The sequence below is a fragment of the Macaca thibetana genome, chromosome 16 (genome assembly GCF_024542745.1).
Source record: "Macaca thibetana thibetana isolate TM-01 chromosome 16, ASM2454274v1, whole genome shotgun sequence".
Classification (NCBI taxonomy): domain Eukaryota; kingdom Metazoa; phylum Chordata; class Mammalia; order Primates; family Cercopithecidae; genus Macaca; species Macaca thibetana.
The window spans coordinates 13,118,684-13,137,663 of NC_065593.1; the positions used below are offsets into that span (position 1 = coordinate 13,118,684).

General features: G+C 48.9%; 3 protein-coding genes across 5 annotated transcripts in view; 1 reads left to right on the top strand and 2 right to left on the bottom strand.

Annotated features, from left to right (window-relative positions):
- Positions 1-18,980, bottom strand: part of RANGRF (RAN guanine nucleotide release factor) — a 267,398-nt gene that overhangs the window by 39,637 nt on the left and 208,781 nt on the right. The gene's annotated exons all lie outside the window — the stretch shown is intronic.
- CTC1 (CST telomere replication complex component 1) overlaps positions 368-18,980 on the top strand; it is a 20,776-nt gene continuing 2,163 nt past the window's right edge. Inside the window, exons 1-17 of one of the 3 annotated variants that reach the window (XM_050765238.1) lie at positions 368-447; positions 5,144-5,307; positions 10,098-10,335; positions 10,485-10,696; positions 11,185-11,329; positions 12,350-12,634; positions 12,733-12,861; positions 13,408-13,640; positions 13,766-13,943; positions 14,037-14,237; positions 15,982-16,108; positions 16,539-16,653; positions 16,786-17,110; positions 17,198-17,287; positions 17,544-17,737; positions 18,320-18,408; positions 18,503-18,677. In XM_050765238.1, the coding sequence (XP_050621195.1) occupies positions 415-447; positions 5,144-5,307; positions 10,098-10,335; positions 10,485-10,696; positions 11,185-11,329; positions 12,350-12,634; positions 12,733-12,861; positions 13,408-13,640; positions 13,766-13,943; positions 14,037-14,237; positions 15,982-16,108; positions 16,539-16,653; positions 16,786-17,110; positions 17,198-17,287; positions 17,544-17,737; positions 18,320-18,408; positions 18,503-18,677 (2,933 nt within the window). In that variant the 5' untranslated portion in view covers positions 368-414. Of the gene's footprint in view, positions 448-1,738; positions 2,856-5,143; positions 5,308-10,097; positions 10,336-10,484; positions 10,697-11,184; positions 11,330-12,349; positions 12,635-12,732; positions 12,862-13,407; positions 13,641-13,765; positions 13,944-14,036; positions 14,238-15,981; positions 16,109-16,538; positions 16,654-16,785; positions 17,111-17,197; positions 17,288-17,543; positions 17,738-18,319; positions 18,409-18,502; positions 18,678-18,980 lie in introns of those variants that run through there. The other 2 variants (XM_050765240.1, XM_050765239.1) reach the window with 2 other exon arrangements.
- LOC126939820 (cytochrome c oxidase subunit 6B1-like) lies at positions 6,454-6,888 on the bottom strand. The gene has a single exon (XM_050765587.1). It carries the CDS (start codon positions 6,854-6,856, stop codon positions 6,593-6,595), a length of 264 nt encoding a protein of 87 aa, XP_050621544.1. The 5' UTR covers positions 6,857-6,888; the 3' UTR covers positions 6,454-6,592.

Here is an 18,980-nt window from a genome sequence, read left to right on the forward strand (position 1 = left end):
CACATGGGGAAACCCCGTCTCTACTAAAAAAAAAAAAAAAAAAAAAAAAAAAAAAAAAATTAGCCGGGCGTGGTGGCAGGTGCCTGTAATCCTAGCTACTCAAGAGGCTGAGGCCGGAGAATCGATTTAACCTGGGAGGCGGGGGTTGCAGTGAGCCGAGATCGCGCCACTGCACTCCAGCCTGGGCGACAGAGCCAGGCTTCGTCTTAAAAAAAAAAAAAAAAAGAGAAAAGAGACAGGGGTATCGGGAGTTGGGATGGTGCACCGAGGCGCCTCGCAGTCTCCAGGGTGCGAGGTGCTAAGCAGCGAGAAGGAGCTGGAGGTGGCGACGAGACCCGCCCACCGGTGACGTCACCGAGGGCCCCCCCCCCCAACGAGCATCCGCACCTCCCGGAGGCGGAGCTCCGGCGCATCATGGCGGTTGGCGGGGCTCAGGTCTCTTCCTCTGTGAGTGCTGCTATTCGTCCCTTGTTCCTTTTTTCTTGTTTGTCACAGATATTCTTTTTCTTCCTATTTCCTCTGCCTTGTCTCTGTGGGCTCGCTGGCCGCGTCCGGACCATGGGTGAGGGGGTTGTGAGTCGGTCGGCTCCTACCTCTTACTGGTTCTGCGAATGTTTATTCCCTCATGCACGCGGCGCCCACTGTGAGCCTTAAACTGGCCTCCGTGCACTCTCTAGGGTTTAAGCCCGGTGGGAAACCAGGAGCAGGTTAATGGGGTAACTGTGGGGCTGTGGGTTCCTGGAGAAGACCCTTGACGGAGCTGTAGGGGAAAAGGGCAATCATAATAAGAAAAAGCGTCTGAGACCCGAAGTGCGTGTGGAAGGCAAAAAGCGCCAAAAGGGGCCGGGTGTAGTGGCACACGCCTATAATCCCGGCACTTTGGGAGGCCGAGGCGGGCGAATCACTTGAGGTCAGGAGTTGGCGACCAGCCTGACCAACATGGTGAAACCCCATCTCTACTAAAAATACAAAAAATAGCCGGGCGTGGTGGCGCGCACCTGTAATCCCAGCTACTTAGAAGGCTGAGGCAGGAGAATCGCTTGAGCCTGGGAGACGGAGGTTACAGTGAGCTGAGATTGTGCCACTGCACTCCAGCCTGGGCAACAGAGCGAGACTCCGACAAAAAAAAAAAAAAAAAAAAAGCGCCGGAAGGGGTTTCAGGACGGAAGCAGATACATGTTCAAAGGCAGGAGGATAGAGCAGGTGTCTGAAAAACTCAAAAGTTCAATTGAATGGTGGTGGAGGGGTCAGAACTGACAGTGTTCTACCTCTTGCTGAGCAACGACTTTAACATGAAGGTTGGGTGTGGTGGCACACGCCTGTAATCCCAGCTGTAATCCCAGCTGCTGGGGAAGCTGAGGCTGGAGAATCGCTTGACCCTGGGAAGTGGAGGTTGCAGTGAGCCGAGATCGCGCCACTGCACTCTAGCCTGGACGGCAGAGCCAGACTCCATCTCAAATAAATAAATAAATAAATAAAAAGATGTTAAGAAAATACAATCTAAAGGATTGGGTTTGGGTTTTTTTTTTTTTTTTTTTTTTTTTTGAGAGACGGAGTCTAGCTTTGTCACCAGGCTGGAGTGCAATGAGGCGATCTCGGCTCACTGCAACCTCTGCCTCCCAGGTTCAAGCGATTCTCCTGCCTCAGCCTCCCAGCTGGGATTACAGGCATATAGACACGTGCCGCCATGCTCAGCTAATTTTTATTATTATTTTTTTTTAGTAGAGACGGGGTTTCACCATGTTAGCCAGGATGGTCTTGATCTCCTGACCTCGTGATCTGCCCGCCTCGGCCTCCCAAAATGCTAGGATTACAGGTGTGAGCTACCGCACCTAGCCAGGACTGGGACTTATGTAGGGAAAGGAAGGAGTTAAGGAGGACACTTAGGTTTCAGGATAGAAGAACTATTTGGTTAAGGGTACTGTTTGCTAAGTGAGTGAACATAACACCAGAAGAGTTCTAGATAAGGAGAGGGTTTTGTGAAAGGTTCAGTATTGGGCATGTGTGCTGCCTGTGGGTTGGCCATGGAGAGTCTGGCAGATGGATAAGACTAAAGCTCAGGAATGAGTTCTCAGCTAAAGTAGACATGCAGGAACAATCATCATCTGGCCATGGCTGTTAAACCCATGCAGTGGTTGAGATAATTGTGGGAAAGCATATTGTGTTCTTAAACTTCAGCCTGTATTAATCTGGGTCTTCCTCCCTCTTTTTTTTTTTTTTTTTTTTTTTTTTGAGACAAGGTCTTAACTCTGTCACCCAGGCTAGAGTGCAGTGGCACCATCACTGCTCACTGCAGCCTCAACCTCCCTGGGCTCAAGCAATCCTCCCACCTCAGCCTCCCAAGTAGCTGGGACTACTGGCTGTGCTACCACGCCCAGCTAACCCGGCTAATTTTGAATTGTTTTAGAGTTTCACCATGTTGCCCAGGCTGGTCTCAACCTTGCCAGGCTCAGGTGATCCTCTCACCTCAGCCTCCTGAGTAGCTGGGACTACAGGCACGAGCCAGCATGCCCAGCTAATTTTTCTGTTTTTTGTAGAGACGGGTCTTTGCCTTGTTGCCCAGGTTAGTGGTGAACTCCTGGGCTCAAGCGATCTACCTTGGCCCCGCAAAGTGCTGGGATTACAGGCGAGAGCCACCACATCCAGTCTGCTCCATTTTTACTCAGTAGATGAAAACATGAATTTACCTTTTTAACAAAACTTAGGTAATTTCACCTTATGGCCATGAGATCACTTTGAGAGACAATAGTATTCAGTGCACCAAGCAAAGGATAGGCCATCCAAGAAACGGAACTACGAAAGAATACTGGGAGAGGAAGACAAAAAGCGTGAGAGTCGGAACTTTGATGATGCTGGTGAGGCAACTCTGAATGGTGATTTGGTCTAGTTTCTACAACTCTGACCTTGAATGAGTGTTTGGCTGAGGTGGGCTGAAGGTCAGTTGTAGGACTGTCCATAAGGATGTTGAAGACATCTAAAACTTGAAGCCTTGGTTTTTTTCCTTTTAACTTTTATTTTAGATTCGGGGGACATGCGCAGGTTTATGATGTAGGTAGCCTCATGTCACGGGGGTTTGGTATAGAGATTATTTCGTCACCCCATACTAAGCATAGTACTTGATGGGTATTTTTTCCGATCTGTCTCTTCCCACCCTCAAGTAGGCCCCAGTGTCTGTTATTTCCCTCTTTGTGTTCATGTGTTCTTGTTATTTAGCTCCCAGTTATAAGTGGGAACAAACATGCAGTATTTGCTTTTGTGTTCTTGGGTTAGTTTGCTAAGGATGATGGTCTCCAACTGTATCCATGTTGTAGCAGAGGACATGATCTCATTCTTTTTTATGGCTGCATAGTATTCCATGGTATATATGTACCACATTTTCTTTATCCAGTCTACTGTTGATGGGCATTTAGGTTAAGACTGGCTTTTCTAGCTCTTTTCAAGCTCCTTAAGATTAGAAGAATGTGAAGGGCAGGGCCGGGCGCGGTGGCTCACGTGTGTAATCCTAGCACTTTGGGAGGCTGAGGCGGGCAGATCACTTGAGTTCAGGAGTTCGAAACCAGCCTGGCCAACATGGTGAAACTTCGTCTCTACTAAAAATATAAAACATTAGCTGGGCATGGTGGTGGACGCCTGTAATCCCAGCCACCTGGGAGGCTGAGACAGGAGAATCACTTGAACCCGGGAGGCGGAGATTGCAGTGAGCCGAGATCGCGCCACAGCACTCCAACCTGGGCGACAGACCAAGACTCCATCTCAAAAAAAAAAAAAAGAAAGAATGTGAAAGATTGACCAGGATGTTAGTATATGAACCTTGGAGGACCAGGGAAGGAGCTGTAATGGCTTAGAAGTAGCATTAAGGGAGAAGGATAAAGGACCTACTGCCAAGTGTGTTAAAGCTGCCTGGCACTGGGAGGAGGCCAAACTGGTCCTTTTTCCTAAAGTTATCTACATATAATGGCAACTATGTGTCCAGAATCTGTGTCAGGTATACAAAGATAGTCTGTATCCTCCTCAGGAAGCCCACACCTTTGCTGAAAAGACAACAGGAAACAAATCAAGTGAGGTTGTATCTTGCATATATTTAGCTTGTGGGAAATGCATATATTTGAATAAAAAAATGATTAAAAATTATACTCTGCCTATATCCTTTTTATGTACTGTCCACTATTAGGCACTTATACATAGTATGGCACTATGTCCTATTCATTTTTGGTTTTGGTTTTTTTGAGACAGTGTCTCACTTTGTCACCCAGGCCAGACTGCAGTGGCGCCATCCGGGTTCACTGAAGTTTCAACCGCTCCAGGCTCAGGTGATCCTCGCACCTCAGCCTCCCGAGTAGCTGGAAACACAGGTGTGTGCCACCACACCTGGCTTTTTGTATTTTTGTAGAGATGTGATTTCGCCATGTTGTCCAGGCTGTTCTTGAACTCCTGGACTCGAGCAATCCACCCGCCTTAACCTCCCAACGTGCTGGGATTACAAGCAGGAGCCACTGCACCTAGCCTGTCCTCTTCTTTATGAACAATTTAAAGGATTGTTCAACAATGTTTTTGTCCATTCTCGCTTTTCAACATACTGACTTTAGAACCAGATTCCATGTAAGATGGGATGAGTACAAGTTTATTAGAGAAAGGGGCAAGACCAAAACTGGATGGCCAGCTATCTATGGTATGGCTGGACTAAGACTTTTAAGGTTTCTTCAAGTTCTAAACTCCTTTACTTTTGATCTTCATTTCATGTGCCCTCTGGATATACTTTTCTTTTTCTTTTTGAGACGGAGTTTCGCTCTTGTTGCCCAGGCTGGAGTGCAATGGCTCAATCTTGGCTCACCACAACCTCTGCTTCCCAGGTTCAAGCAATTCTCCTGTCCCAGCCTCCCAAGTAGCTGGGATTACAGGTGTGCACCACCACCCCTGGCTAATTTTGTGTTTTTAGTAGAGACAGGGTTTCACCGTGTTGGTCAGGCTGGTCTTGAACTCCCAACCTCAGGTGATCTGCCTGCCTCAGCCTCCCAAAGTGCTGGGATTACAGGCGTGAGCCACTGCACCCGGCCTGGATATTTTTTTCTAGTCCTTTATTCTTCCCAAGTTTCCTTGGTGGGCCAGATAGTCAAGAGGATTTAACTAAATTCACTTTCCTCAGGAACAAGCCTGGCTTGAGGATGCTCAGGTCTTCATCCAAAAGACCCTGTGTCCAGCTGTCAAGCAGCCTCATGTCCAGTTGACTCCATTGGTAATTGATTGTGTGAAGACTGTCTGGTTGTCCCAGGGAAGGAATCAAGGTTCTACGCTGCCCCTCAGCTATAGGTAAGGACAGGTGGCGGTTGTGGGGGCTGGGCAGGGGCGGGTACTGAATTCATGATTGAAAATTAAGGTTCTATAGTTAGAAAAAGGGCAAGTGAGAGAGAGCAGAGGACAAGGTAGTCTAAACATACCGCTTCTGCAGAGCTTTTCTGTTCTAACACTATCAAGCTTTCCTTTTCCTAAAGTTCTCCCGAATTGGCTTAAGATTAAAGAAAAGGAGAAGAAGAGGCGAAGAGAGAGGAAAATTTAGAAAAAGAACTCTCAAAGTGGGGAAAGAGGCTAGCATTATCTTTATTTTGTGTATTAGGAAACAAAGATACAGAGAGCTGTTTGACATTACCAAGTGCAGATCATTGTGTTTAAGATGTGAGTTTTAGGGCTTCCGAGGGGGTGTGTGTGTGTGTGTGTGTGTGTGTGTATATATGTGTGTATATTTATGTATATATACGTATATCTACACATTACGTATATATACACATATGTATATATACGTAATGTGTAGATATACGTATATATACACATTTTTTTTCTACACTATCATTTCCAAAAGTGTTCTAGGCAATGTTAGTAAAGCACAATAAAAGGGGTTCATAGCTAAGTAAGTGTGAGGGAAATTGAATATGATAAAACTTCGCTGGGAGAGTCATAGGGTTTATTAACATATTAGAGGCTATGACAAGTCCTGCAAAAGAAGCCTATTTATTGCCTCATAGAAGTAATCACTATCGGCCAGGCACAGTGGCTCACACCTGTAATCCCAACACTTCGGGAGGCCGAGGCGGGTGGATCACCTGAGGTCAGCAGTTCGAGACCAGCCTGGCCAACATGGTGGAACACTGTCTGTACTAAAAAAACTAGGACCACAGGTGCATGCCACATTGGTCTTGAACCCCTAGGCTCAAGCAGTCCTCCTACTGTGGTCTCCCAGGGTATTATAGGCATGAGCCACTGTGCCTGGCTTGCTTTTTTTTTTTTTTTTTTTTTTTTTTTTAAGACGGAGTCTCATTCTGTTGCCCAGGCCGGAGTGCAGTGGCACGATCTCGGCCCACTGCAACCTCTGCCTCCTGGGTTCCAGTGATTATCCTGCCTCTTGAGTAGCTAGAACTATGCGCCACCATACCAGCTAATTTTTGTTTGTTTGTTTGTTTGTTTTTCACTCTTCCAATCAGTTTTTATTAGCAGGTAAGAGATGATTTAGGATCCCAGGGTGGGGGTCACTGGGTACTAGGTCCCCCTTCTCCATCCTGGGAGAAGGACGGAGAACAGAGGAGAGGGAGGTGCAGCCAGTTCAGATCTTCCCAGGAAACGTGCCTTCAGCCCGTTGGTCGTCCCAGTCTATGACCCAGGATGTGGAGCAGAGGGACTGGTACACACACTGGTACCATTCGCACACAGAGATAGCGCCTCCTTTAGCGGTCATTGCCTTCTGACAGTGGTGGAAGTCCAAGTAGTTCTGCCAGCAGTTCCTGGTCTGGTTCTGGTTGGGGAAGCGGCTGTCAAAAGGGGCAGTCTTGTAGTTCTTGCTTTTGGTCTCAATGTCTTCTTCCGCCATGGTGCTGAATCCTAAAGGCACCCCAGATGCAACTTAATTTTTGTATTTTTTAGTAGAGACAGGGTTTCACCACATTGACCATGCTGGTCTCGAATTCCTGACCTCAGGTGATCCCCCATCTCGGTCTTCCAGAGTGCTGGGATTATAGGTGTGAACCATTGTACCGAGCCCCTATTTGCTTTTTGTGCTTAACATTATACTTCTTTTTTTGTTTGTGGTTGTTTGTTTGTTTTTTGTTTCTTGAGACGGAGTCTCACCCTGTCACCCAGGCTGGAGTGCAATGGCATCATCTCAGCTCACCGCAAGTTCCACTTCCCAGGTTCAAGTGATTCTTCTGTCTCAGCCTTCCAAGATGCTGGGATTACAGATGTCTGACATCACACCTGGCTAATTTTTGTATTTTTGCAGAGATGGGGTTTCACCATGTTGGCCAGGCTGGTCTCGAACTACTGACCTCAGGTGATCTGCCCACCTCAGCCTCCCAAAGTGCTGGGATTATAGGCATGAGCCACCGTGCCTGGCCGATAGTGTATATGCATATCTTGAGCCTGTGTTTACCTTGGTTAAAAATTATTTTTATTTATTTTTGCCTATTTGGTAGGTATTAAATGATATTTTTGTTTTGTTAATTCCAAAGTAATTTTTTTTTTTTGAGACGGAGTTTTGCTCTTGTGGCCCAGGCTGGAGTGCAGTGGCCCAGGCTGGAGTGCAGTGTCGCGATCTCTGCTCACTGCAACCTCTGCCTCCCAGATTCAAGCAATTCTCCTGCCTCACCCTTCCAAGTAGCTGGGATTACAGGCGCTTGCCACCATGCCTGGCTAATTTTGTATTTTTGGTAGAGATGGTGTTTCACCATGTTGGCCAGCCTGGTCTCAAACTCCTAACCTCAGGTGATCCTCCCTCCTCGGCCTCCCAGAGTGCTGGGATTACAGGCATGAGCCACTGTGCTTGGCCTAATTCCAAAGTAATTTCTGAGGGTGCTTGTACACGGGTTATGTTTTTTCCTTTTTATCATTTTATTTCACTGGACTGTTTTTCCTTTCTTTTCCTATAATTCTTGTCCACGTCTGTAACACTTAAGATTACTTTTTTTGACTGGGTGCAGTGGCTCACACCTGTAATTCTAGCGCTTTGGGAGACTGAGATGGGCAGATCACGAGGTCAGGAGTTTGAGACCAGCCTGGCCAGCATGGTGAAACCTCGTCTACTGAAAATACAAAAAATTAGCCAGGCATGGTGGTAGGTGCCTGTAATCCCAGCTTCTTGGGATGCTGAGGCAGGAGAATTGCTTGAACCCAGGAGATGGAGGTTGCAGTGAGCCGAGATCACGCCACTACACTCCAGCCTGGGCGACATAGCGAGACTCTGTCTCAAAAAAAAAAAAAAAAAAGAGACAGTTCTCTCTGGTTGCTTTTTCTTGGGACTTCAGATAAGTAGGAAAACACAGAGAAAGAACATGGACTTTTGAATGAGACACGCCTGGCTTTGCCACCCATGCCTCTGTGTACTAAGCCTCTGACTTTCTCCATTGATGATGTTTACAGAGTTTTGGGGAGAAGGACATTCAATATTGAGCCTGACCAGACTCAGTATAGTATAGTGTGCATGGCAGGGGCCAACATGTGTTAGTTTCTGTCTTTGCCCTGTGTCTTCTCCAAATCCATTAGGGAAAGAGACCAGATGCAGAAGGGGAGTGGCCTTCTAGAACAGCATTCTCTCTCCCTTTTTTTTTTTTTTTTGTTTTTGTGACAGAGTCTCGCTCTATCGCCCAGGCTGGAGTGCAGTGGCGCGATCTCCGCTCACTGCAAGCTCCGCCGCCTCCCAGGTTCACGCCATTCTCCTGCCTCAGCCTCCCTAGAAACTGAGACTACAGGCGCCCGCCACCACACCCAGCTAATTTTTTTGTATTTTAGTAGAGACGGGGTTTCACCATGTTCGCCAGGATGGTCTCGATCTCCTGACCTCATGACCTGCCCACCTCGGCCTCCCAAAGTGCTGGGATTACAGGCATGAGCCACCGCGCCTGGCCCATTCTCTCTGTTTAATACTCATTTGTGCATAATGTTCTTGAGTCCGACAGGGAGGATTAATTGTGATGTTTTATAACTCGATCCTTTTCATTTCCACTGAAAAAAAGTCATGGGGGCCGGGCACAGTGGCTCATGCCTGTAATCCCAGCACTTTGGGAGGCTGAGGCAGATGGATCACCTGAGGTCAGGAGTTCAAGACCAGCCTGGCCAACATGGTGAAACCCCGTCTGGAGAGGGTTCAAGATTTCGGTCTTGATTTCCCTCCAGCCTGGGCGAAAGGGTGAGACTCTGTCTCAAAAAAAAAAAAAAAAAAAAAAAAAAAAAAAAAATTCAGGGGAATGCAAGCGAGAATAATGGTATTATAGAAAGGTGAATTTATCACAAATTTGATAATTTAACTATTATTTGTATCACATCCAACACCTACATCTCAGCCTCATCTTCCCCCCTAGTCTCTAGTACTGTGCTATTCTAGACTAGAAAGGAACTTGGCTGGCGTCATTGTAGTTGGACCCTTAGATGCTTAAGCGGTCCCATTAAGTTCTCTCTGGAGCTAAGAGCTGAGATGCTTTCAAGAGAATTGCCTTTGTTATTTACAAAGTGTTCTCCCCACACATTCATTTCCTCAGGCCGCTCATGCATTCCTATTTCATTTCTCTGGGTCCTCTCCCTGGCACCATCTTGTTGAAGATATTGTTCAGCACAAAATTGGACTCAGATCCCATCCTTATTTTCTTTTTCCTTTTTTTTTTGAGACAGAGTCTCACTCTGTTGCCTAAGCTGGAGTGCAATGGCATGATCTTGGCTCACTGCAACCTCCATCTCCTGGGTTCAAGCAATTCTTCTGCCTCAGCATCCCAAGAAGCTGGGGTTACAGGTGCCCACCACCATGCCCAGCTAATTTTTTGTATTTTTAGTAGAGATGGGGTTTCACTATGTTGGCCAAGCTGGTCTCAAACTCCTGACCTCAGGTGATCCACCCGCCTCGGCCTCTCCAAGTGCTAGGATTACAGGTGCAAGCCACTGTGCCAACCTGCATCCTTATTTTCTTAGGCCTTTAGCCCCAGGTTTTACCCCTTTAATCAAACTCACCTCTTAGTCCATGTTCCCCTGCAACCTTTCCTTGGGCTCTTGAGGGTTTGTCAGGGTTGAGGGTTACCTACTAGGCTTGGACCTGTCTTTGCAGGACCTCTGTTCCCTTCACTCTACAGCTTCGTCTCAGTACAGGACCTCAAGACTCACCAGCATCTCCCATGCTGTAGCCATCTGTCCTGGAGCAGTACTGCATACCAGGCCTGGGCCCAAGAGGCTGGACCAAATGGGAACCCCCTGCCCCGAGAGCAGCTGTTGCTTTTAGGGACACTAACAGACCTACCAGGGGACTTGGAACAAGAGTGCAGGAACGGAAGCCTCTATGTGAGAGATAACACTGGCGTCCTGAGCTGTGAGGTGAGTGGAAGGTGGAGGTCACATGCCTCAGATCCTGACAAGAATGGTGTCCAAGGATCAAGACAATTAAGTCTCTGAGGGAACAGGCGGGGAGGTGGGTGGATAGGGTGCTAAGGTCCTGATTAACCCTTGCTCTTGGTCTTTTTTAGCTCATCGACCTGGACCTTTCTTGGTTGGGCCATCTTTTTCTGTTCCCCCATTGGAGTTACCTCCCTCCTGCCAGGTGGAATTCCTCAGGGGAGGGGCACTTGGAGCTGTGGGATGCCCCTGTGCCAGTGTTTCCTTTGACCGTCAGTCCTGGCCCGCTCACTCCTATCCCTGTCCTCTACCCAGAGAGTGCTTCCCGCCTGCTCAGGCTCAGGTAAGTTCCCCCTCTAGGCATGACGGGGACACTGTGAAATCGGAGGCTGATGTTGGGTCAGTGGAGGGAGAGAAAGAAGGGCATTGATAGGAATATAGACGGAATGTTCCAAATCAAGGGAATGGTGAGCTTTGAATGTTAAGAAGGTAAAGAGAAGGTTTTTCAAGGGATCTGTGCCTTATCTAATGGGGGCAAGAGAATTTTGAAGGTTTTTAGCATACCTAGTTTTGGGCTGTGGACATTTTATATCACTACCAGGTTATTCTTTACTGTGGAAGGGACAGCACTTATAGGGAAAAAGAAGAGAAATAAAGATGACTGCTGCTTTTTTTTTTCTTTTTTTGAGATGGAGTTTCACTCTTGCCGCCCAGGCTGGAGTTCAATGGCGTGATCTCAGCTCACTGCAACCTCTGCCTTCCAGGTTCAAGTGATTCTCCTCCCTCAGCCTCCTGAGTAGCTGGGATTACAGGCTTTTTCTTCCTTCTTAGAAACAAGCTCAGAGGTGTGCAGCGAAACCTGGCTGGGAATCTGGTTCGACTGAGTGCTCTGGTGAAAAGTAAGCAGAAAGCTTACTTCATCCTGTCTCTTGGTAGATCACCCCCAGCTGTCACCCACGTGTCTGTCATCGTGCAGGTGAGGATTGGGGTCATTTCAGCCATGGAAGTGGGGGAGGGTGTTAGAACTTTCAATAGGAAAGATAACATCGTAGGAGAAGCCATGTAGGAAAGGAGGACAGCTGGGGAAAGCTGTTTTCTGGAGTAGCGCTGTTGGGAGAAGGTTCCAGGAAATGTTTGTGCATAGAGGAAATAGACTTTCCGCTTTGCAGTTCACTTGAGCACACAGCTCTTAGATTGTATGTGACCTTTTAAAAAACTGCCACACTGACTTGTGGAAGATGACCAAAGAAATCGCTCATCTTAATACCATTGAGACATTGAATACAGGCATTAAAAAAAACAACAACTTGGTACTTACTGTTGACTCTTTTTGCATCAACTGGTACAATTTTATTTTCATAATTTCAGCTTTTAGACTCAGGTGCATGTGCTTGTTTATTAGCTGGGGATATTTTGTGATTCTGAGGTTTGGGGTATGATCCATCCTTTTACCCAGGTACTGAGCATAGTACCCAAGGTAGAAATTGTAAATCATTAATTTTTATTCTAACCATTGTTTTATGACATATAAGTATCTGAATAATGTTTCTTTTCTTTTTTATAAAAAAATTAAAAATATGTGTATTTTGTAGAAATAGGGTCTTGGTATGTTGGAGAAGAACAGTTTATCATACTTCCCTTGATATCAGTCCCAATCCTGGATACATATCTACTGAATACATATGGATTACATGAATGAATGTTGTTTGTGTGTTATGGGGTGGGATAGGGCACACTTTTCTCAATGGAATATGTATGTGTTTTGAAGGAAGTTTTAGGGATGGTTTATATGTTGGGGAGTGGTTAGGAAATATTTGGCATCTCCTGTGAGAGGAGAGACGCTAAGATTTAGTTGGTAGACATAAGGAAGATAGAGAAGTAAGGAGAGATTCACAGGGGGCAGGTCTCTGAGTTCAAATCGTGAGGGAAAGGGACTCTGGCAGAGCGGCAGTGTTGGGGTCTCTTGTGCCACATTGCCTGTGTCTGCACAAGCCAGGTCCCTGCCCAGCTGGTGTGGCACAGAGCCCTTCGGCCTGGTACAGCCTATGTGCTGACAGAACTACGAGTGTCCAAGATCCGTGGTCAGCGCCACCATGTTTGGATGACCAGTCAGTCCTCCCGTTTGTTGCTGCTGAAACCAGAATGTGTGCAGGAGCTGGAACTGGAGCTGGAAGGACCCCTCTTAGAGACTGATCCCAAACCACTCCCCATGCCCAGCATTTCCGAGGACGAGAAGGATCCAAAAGGTCTTGTCCGGTATTCTAGACTCCTGTCCTATTCGGTGAGCACAGGGAGAGATCCTAGAGCTTGAGGGGCCGGAAATGGGGGTCTTCAAAGAGGAAGAAAATAGCGGTCAACTGGACCTCGGCCTGTTTGCAGGGAGCAGTGACTGGTGTGTTGAATGAGCCCGCTGGCGTCTATGAGCTGGATGGGCAGCTGGGGCTCTGCCTTGCCTACCAGCAGTTCCGTGGCCTCAGGCGGGTGATGCGACCAGGAGTGTGTCTGCAGGTATGTGAGATTAGGGCTGATAACGAAAAGAGACCTCTGCAGCTTCTCTTACCTTCATGGGCTCCTTTTCTGCAGCAGGGTGGTTATCTAGAAATACAGAAATAAAAAGTGTGTGTTGGGGGTCACTTTTGTTCAGGATAACTTGGACAGAAGTTTACATCAAAAAGGAGTAGAGTCTTGGGCACTGTGAGGAGGAGTTGTGGCCAGAGCATCTCCTTTACAGAAGGGCCTTTCACCTGGAGGAGGAGATGGCTGAAGCACAGGTCTGGGGCTGGGATGATCTCAGGCGACCTGGTGAGAAGCCTCAGCCATGTCTGTTCATCCTGGAGCCACCCAGCCCACGGCAAGACTGAGTGGAGTTCATGGGAGATGAAGGCTGACCGCAGTGGGCGTGGGTTGTAATGGAGAGCAAGGCCAGCCCACGTGGGAGAAATTGTTTTCCTTCTTCCTGGAACCCAGGCAGTGGCAAAGTGCAGTGAACATTTCCTGGGTTCATTGAGTTGGGGGCTTCATCTCTGCTTTTTCATTTTCTCTGCTTTCCCCCAGCTCCAGGATGTTCACCTGCTCCAGTCAGTGGGTGGGGGGACAAGAAGGCCAGTGCTCGCCCCCTGCCTCCGTGGCGCCGTTCTGCTTCAAAGCTTCTCTCGTCAGAAGCCTGGGACTCACTCATCCCGTCAAGCCTACGGGGCCTCCCTGTATGAGCAGTTGGTGTGGGAACGTCAGTTAGGACTTCCCCTCTACCTGTGGGCTACCAAGGCCCTGGAGGAGCTGGCCTGCAAGTGAGGAGGCTGAGGGCCCAGGGCGGGGAGGCAGGGGAGTAGCACACTTCCTTGGCAAGGAGAGCGGGATTCTTGAAGAGACAGGCTCTTCAGGGGAAGTGACTGCGCTGCTTTTCCTGGCCAAGGCTGTGTCCCCATGTGCTGAGACACCACCAGTTCCTGCAGCATTCCTCTCCTGGGAGCCCCGGCCTGGGACTGCAACTCCTGGCTCCTACCCTGGATCTTCTAGCTCTGCCAGGCAGCCCTGTTCGGAATCCGCACAGTGAGATCCTTGAAGAGCCACATCACTGTCCCCTCCAGAAAGTATGAGGATGTGGGGGAAGGATGGTGGCAGAACACCGGAGGACGCCTGGGGCCCACGGGACACACTCCCGGTTTTTCTTCCCTCCTTGACAGTACACTCGGCTGCAGACTCCCTCCTCCTTCCCCACTCTGGCCGCCCTGAAAGAGGAAGGACAGCGTAAGGCCTGGGCCTCCTTTGACCCTAAGGCCCTTCTGCCCCTCCCGGAGGCCTCGCACCTGTCCAGCTGCCAACTCAATCGCCGCCTGGCTTGGTCCTGGCTCTGTCTGCTGCCCTCTGCCTTCCACCCAGCCCAGGTAAGGGGGGCCCTTGCAGGACTCAGGGGACTTCCTTTTTTTGTCATCCTTATTGCCACGACCCTAGTCTCGGTTACTATCATTTTTTTGTCATTTTGACTACACTAGCCTTCTAAGCAGACCACTTCATCTGTTGTTGGCCCCTCCAGTTCATTCTCTCTGCAGCAACTAGAAAGGGGGGATATGCCAGGCACAGTGGCTCATGGCTGTAATCTCAACACTTTGGGAGGCTAAGGCATGAGGATCACTGGAGCCCAGGAGTTTGAGACCAGCCTGGGTAGAGACCTTGTTGCTACAAAAATTTTGTTTTAATTAGGTGTGGTGGCACGTGCCTATGGTCCCAGCTACTCAGGAGGCTGAGGTAGGACCGCTTGAGCCTGAGAAATCAAGGATATAGTGTAGCCAAGATCACACCACTGCACTCTAACCTGGGCAACAGAGCAAGACTCAAGAAAAAAAAGGAAGTCAAAAAAAAAGTGAAACTTGTATTACAGAACTCTCTTGTTTAAATCCTTTTTTTTGAGACAGGATCTTGCTCTGTAGCCCAGGCTAGAGTGCATTGGCACGATCATGGCTCATTGCAGCCTCGACCTCCCAGGTTCAAGTGATCCTCCCACCTCAGCCTCCCAAGTAGCTGAGACTACGGGCGTTCACCACCATCCCTGGCTAATTTTCTTTTTTAATTTTTTTGGAACAGGGTCTTGCTCTGTCACCCAGGCTAGAGTGCAATGGCTCTATCTTGGCTCACTGCAACCTTGCCTCCTGGGCTCAAGCAGTCCTCCCACCTCAGCCTCCCGAGTAGCTGGGACTGTGGGCATCCATCACCACGTCCAGCTAATTTTTGTGTTTTTGTAGAGATGGGATTTTGCCATGTTTCCCAGGCCGGTCTTGAATTCTTGGACTTGAGTGATCTGCCTGCCTCAGCCTCCCAAAGTGCTGGGATTACAGGCATGAGCCACTGCACCCAGCCTGGGTTAATTTTTACATTCTTTGATTTTTAGAGATGGGGTCTCTCTATGTTGCCAGGCTGATTTCCATCTCCTGAGCTCAAATGATCCTTCTGCCTTGGCCTCCCAAAGTGCTAGGATTACAGGCGTGAGCCACTGCGCCCAGCTTAAATTCTTTGCATGCCTCTCCCAGTGCACATAAAGTAAAATCAAACGTCTCATCATGTCCTATGAGATCCCGCATGGCCTCTTACCTGTAACCTCTATTTGTACCCTTTCTCTTCTTCTTTTTTTTTTTTTTTTTTTTGGAGACGGAGTCTCGCTCTGTCACCCAGGCTGGAGTGCAGTGGCCGGATCTCAGCTCACTGCAAGCTCCGCCTCCCGGGTTCACGCCATTCTCCGGCCTCAGCCTCCCGAGTAGCTGGGACTACAGGCGCTGCCACCTCGCCCGGCTATTTTTTTTGTATTTCTTAGTAGAGACGGGGTTTCACCGTGTTAGCCAGGATGGTCTCGATCTCCTGACCTCGTGATCCGCCCATCTCGGCCTCCCAAAGTGCTGGGATTACAGGCTTGAGCCACCGCGCCCGGCCGTACCCTTTCTCTTCTACAAAATGTGCGAATGCATGTGTGTTTTTTTATGTCTGTCTACCTCACTTGAATATAAGTTCTTTGGAATCAGAGACATGTCTTTTTTGTTCACTTTGTAGCTTTACCATGTAATACAGCATCTGGCAAATAGTAGATGCTCAGTATTTGCTGAATAAACATTTGGTAACTCAACCTTCATCTTCTTGCAGGTTTTACTTGGGGTTCTGGTAGCTTCATCTCATAAAGGTTGTCTGCAACTTCGGGACCAAAGTGGCTCCCTGCCCTGCCTGCTCCTGGCCAAGCACTCTCAACCCCTCAGTGACCCACGGCTGATAGGTTTGGAGTTCAGATGCGGAAAGAAGATGGTGGTGGGGTGGTGGTTCTCACAGCCAGGGGATCCTGGGAGGAAAAGTCTGCTGGGATTTACTAGAGATGCTGAAGTGACACATGTCAATCAACAACTTCTGGGAGACTGGTATGGCAGGCGGAGAGCAGGAGCAAGAGGACCCCTAGCCAGAATTTCCAGCACGCATTTCTCCACCATAGCTCCTAACGCGCACTCCAGGATTACAACTGTGTCTCCTACATTCTTAGTTTGGAGAGAAGGTGTCACCCCTCTAAGGTGGGGGTCAGGTGTGGGTTTTCATGTCATGTTAGGGCAGCAGCTCTGGCCTGGGATGGGCAGTGAGACCGGTAGGATGGTCTGCCTCGCAACCCACCCCACAGGTCTCCTTTCTTGTCAAGATAGAAAACTTTCTTCCTCTAGGCTGCCTGGTGAGGGCAGAGAGGTTTCAGTTGATCATAGAGAGGGACGTGAGAAGCAGCTTCCCTTCCTGGAAGGAGCTGAGCGTGCCAGGCTTCATCCAGAAGCAGCAGGCCAGGTTGGCTGCTTGGGGTCGTGGTTGTCCTGAGTCTGGGGGAAGGAAGGGCCTGGTGAAAGGAGTGGGACTCTGGGGACCAAAATACCCAATGCCTGCATCACTAAGAAATCTATTTCTTGTCTCTCCCAACAGAGTCTATGTCCAGTTCTTTCTGGCTGATGCCCTGATCCTGCCTGTGCCCCGGCCCTCCCTTCATTCAGCAACACCCTCAATACCTCAGACAGATCCCACCAGCCCGGAGGGACCCCACCTAGGACAGAGCCGACTCTTCTTGCTCTGCCACAAGGAGGCCCTCATGAAGCGGAATTTTTGTGTCTCTCCAGGAGCAAGTCCAGAGGTGCCCAAGCCCACCCTCAGTTTCTGTGTGTTGGGGAGCTGGCTTGGGGGCACCCAGAGGAAGGAGGGGACTGGATGGGGGCTGCCCGAGCCCCAGGGAAATGACGACAAGGATCAGAAGGTAAACTGGGACTCCAGGGACCCAGGACCTGACCTGTGCCCTGAGTCTCTGGCTGGTACCCCAGCACTTTGCTCTCCATCCTCACAGGTTCACCTCATTTTCTTTGGCGCTTCAGTCCGCTGGTTTGAGTTCTTGCACCCGGGGCAAGTGTACCGACTCGTAGCTCCTGGCCCCCCTGTGAGTGCTCTACTTCATCATTCCTTTCCCCAGAAAGCTTTTTAGGGGTTGGGGTCTAAAGAGGGCATGCCAGTGCCTGGTCACTCTCTAGGCCTTCTGGAAGAAGGCTGGACTTAGATATACCAGAAAGCCTGTGTGTGTTGACACACTTCCTTCTCCATGTTCCAGAAAGAACAAAATTGGGTCAGAATATTTTGTGAACCTCCCACTGGACTAGCACACACTCACAGACAGTCATGTTCCCATTTCTGTGCAGACACCAATGTTGTTTGAGAAGGATGGTTCATCCTGCATATCTCGGCGTCCTCTGGAGTTGGCTGCCTGTGCATCCTGCCTCACTGTCCAGGACAACTGGACTCTGGAGCTTGAAAGCTCCCAGGATATCCAAGATGTGCTGGATGCAAACAAGGCACTGCCTGAATCCTCACTGACCGACCTGCTCAGTGACAAGTAAATGTCCACCAAGCCCCTCTGGTTAATTTGGCCACTTTCTCTTCTCGCAAGCTACCTGGGTTTGGTGAAGACTTCATTTTCTTTTGCAGTAGGTATTTCTTTTGTTATTTTTTTTTTTGAGACAGAGTCTTGCTCTGTTGCCTAGGCCAGAGTGCAATGGCCTGATCTCAGCTCACTGAAACCTCTGCTTCCCCTGTTCAAAGGATTCTCCCACTTCAGCCTCCCAAGTAGCTGGGATTATAGGGGTGCACGCCACCACGCCCAGCTAATTTTTTTGTATTTTTAGTAGTGACAGGGTTTTGCCATGTTGGCCAGTCTGGTCTCGAGCTCCCACCTCAGTCTCCCAAGTGCTGGGATTTAGGGGCGTGAGCCACCTTGTGCGGGTTTCGAATGATCTGCCACAACCCTCTTTTTCCCATAAGCCCTTAGTGTGCAGTGTGGCGAAGCTCAGGGCTTTTCAGGACTTTATATATGAAATTCTAGCAGATACTTTAGTTCCATTTTCTGCCTTGGATCTGACTGTCTGCACTCTGTGCTTTCTTATGCCTCCATTCACAGTGTATTTCCCTGACCTTTCAGTCTCACAGATTCCTTGGTGTCTTTCTCCGCTGAGATTTTGTCACGGACACTGTGTGAACCCCTTGTGGCCTCTCTCTGGATGAAGCTGGGTACTGAACCTTCCTTTGTGGGGAAAGTATGAAATAGAGTGATGGGCCTTTGTGGACTTCACAGATCCTACTAACACCCACCTTCCTTCTGTAGGGAACACGGGGGCCATGAGAAGGTGTGTGAAGCTAACCGTCGCTCTTGAGACTGCTGGCTGTGAATTCCCCCCTCACCTGGATGTATATATCGAAGACCCCTACTTGCCTCCCTCACTAGGACTCCTTCCAGGAGCCCGGGTCCACTTTAGCCAGCTGGAGAAAAGGGTTTCCAGGTGAAGATGTGTAGTGTCACCTGCCTCCTCTTGCTACCGATGTAGCTCTCTGGAATGTTCATCTCTGCTTAACTTTGCTGCAGCGGCCCCTTTTCTTTCATACAGCTTTCCATATATCAGTCTGCCATTTGTGCCCAGTACCCTCATGAGGTATTGCAGTCTGCTCCTCCTCCTAGTCTTCCCCTAGCTTTGGTAGGGCCATGGCCAGGGTATGTCCCTCAGGGGGAGTGGCCAGTCTGTGGTGCTTGATCTCTGAGTCCCAGCTTCTACCCCAATTTGTCTTGTCTTCCTGGTCACTAACTA

Excerpts from the sequence above, each read along its gene's own strand:
- LOC126939820 (XM_050765587.1), bottom strand. The coding sequence starts at position 6,856 with ATGGCGGAAGAAGACATTGAGACCAAAAGCAAGAACTACAAGACTGCC.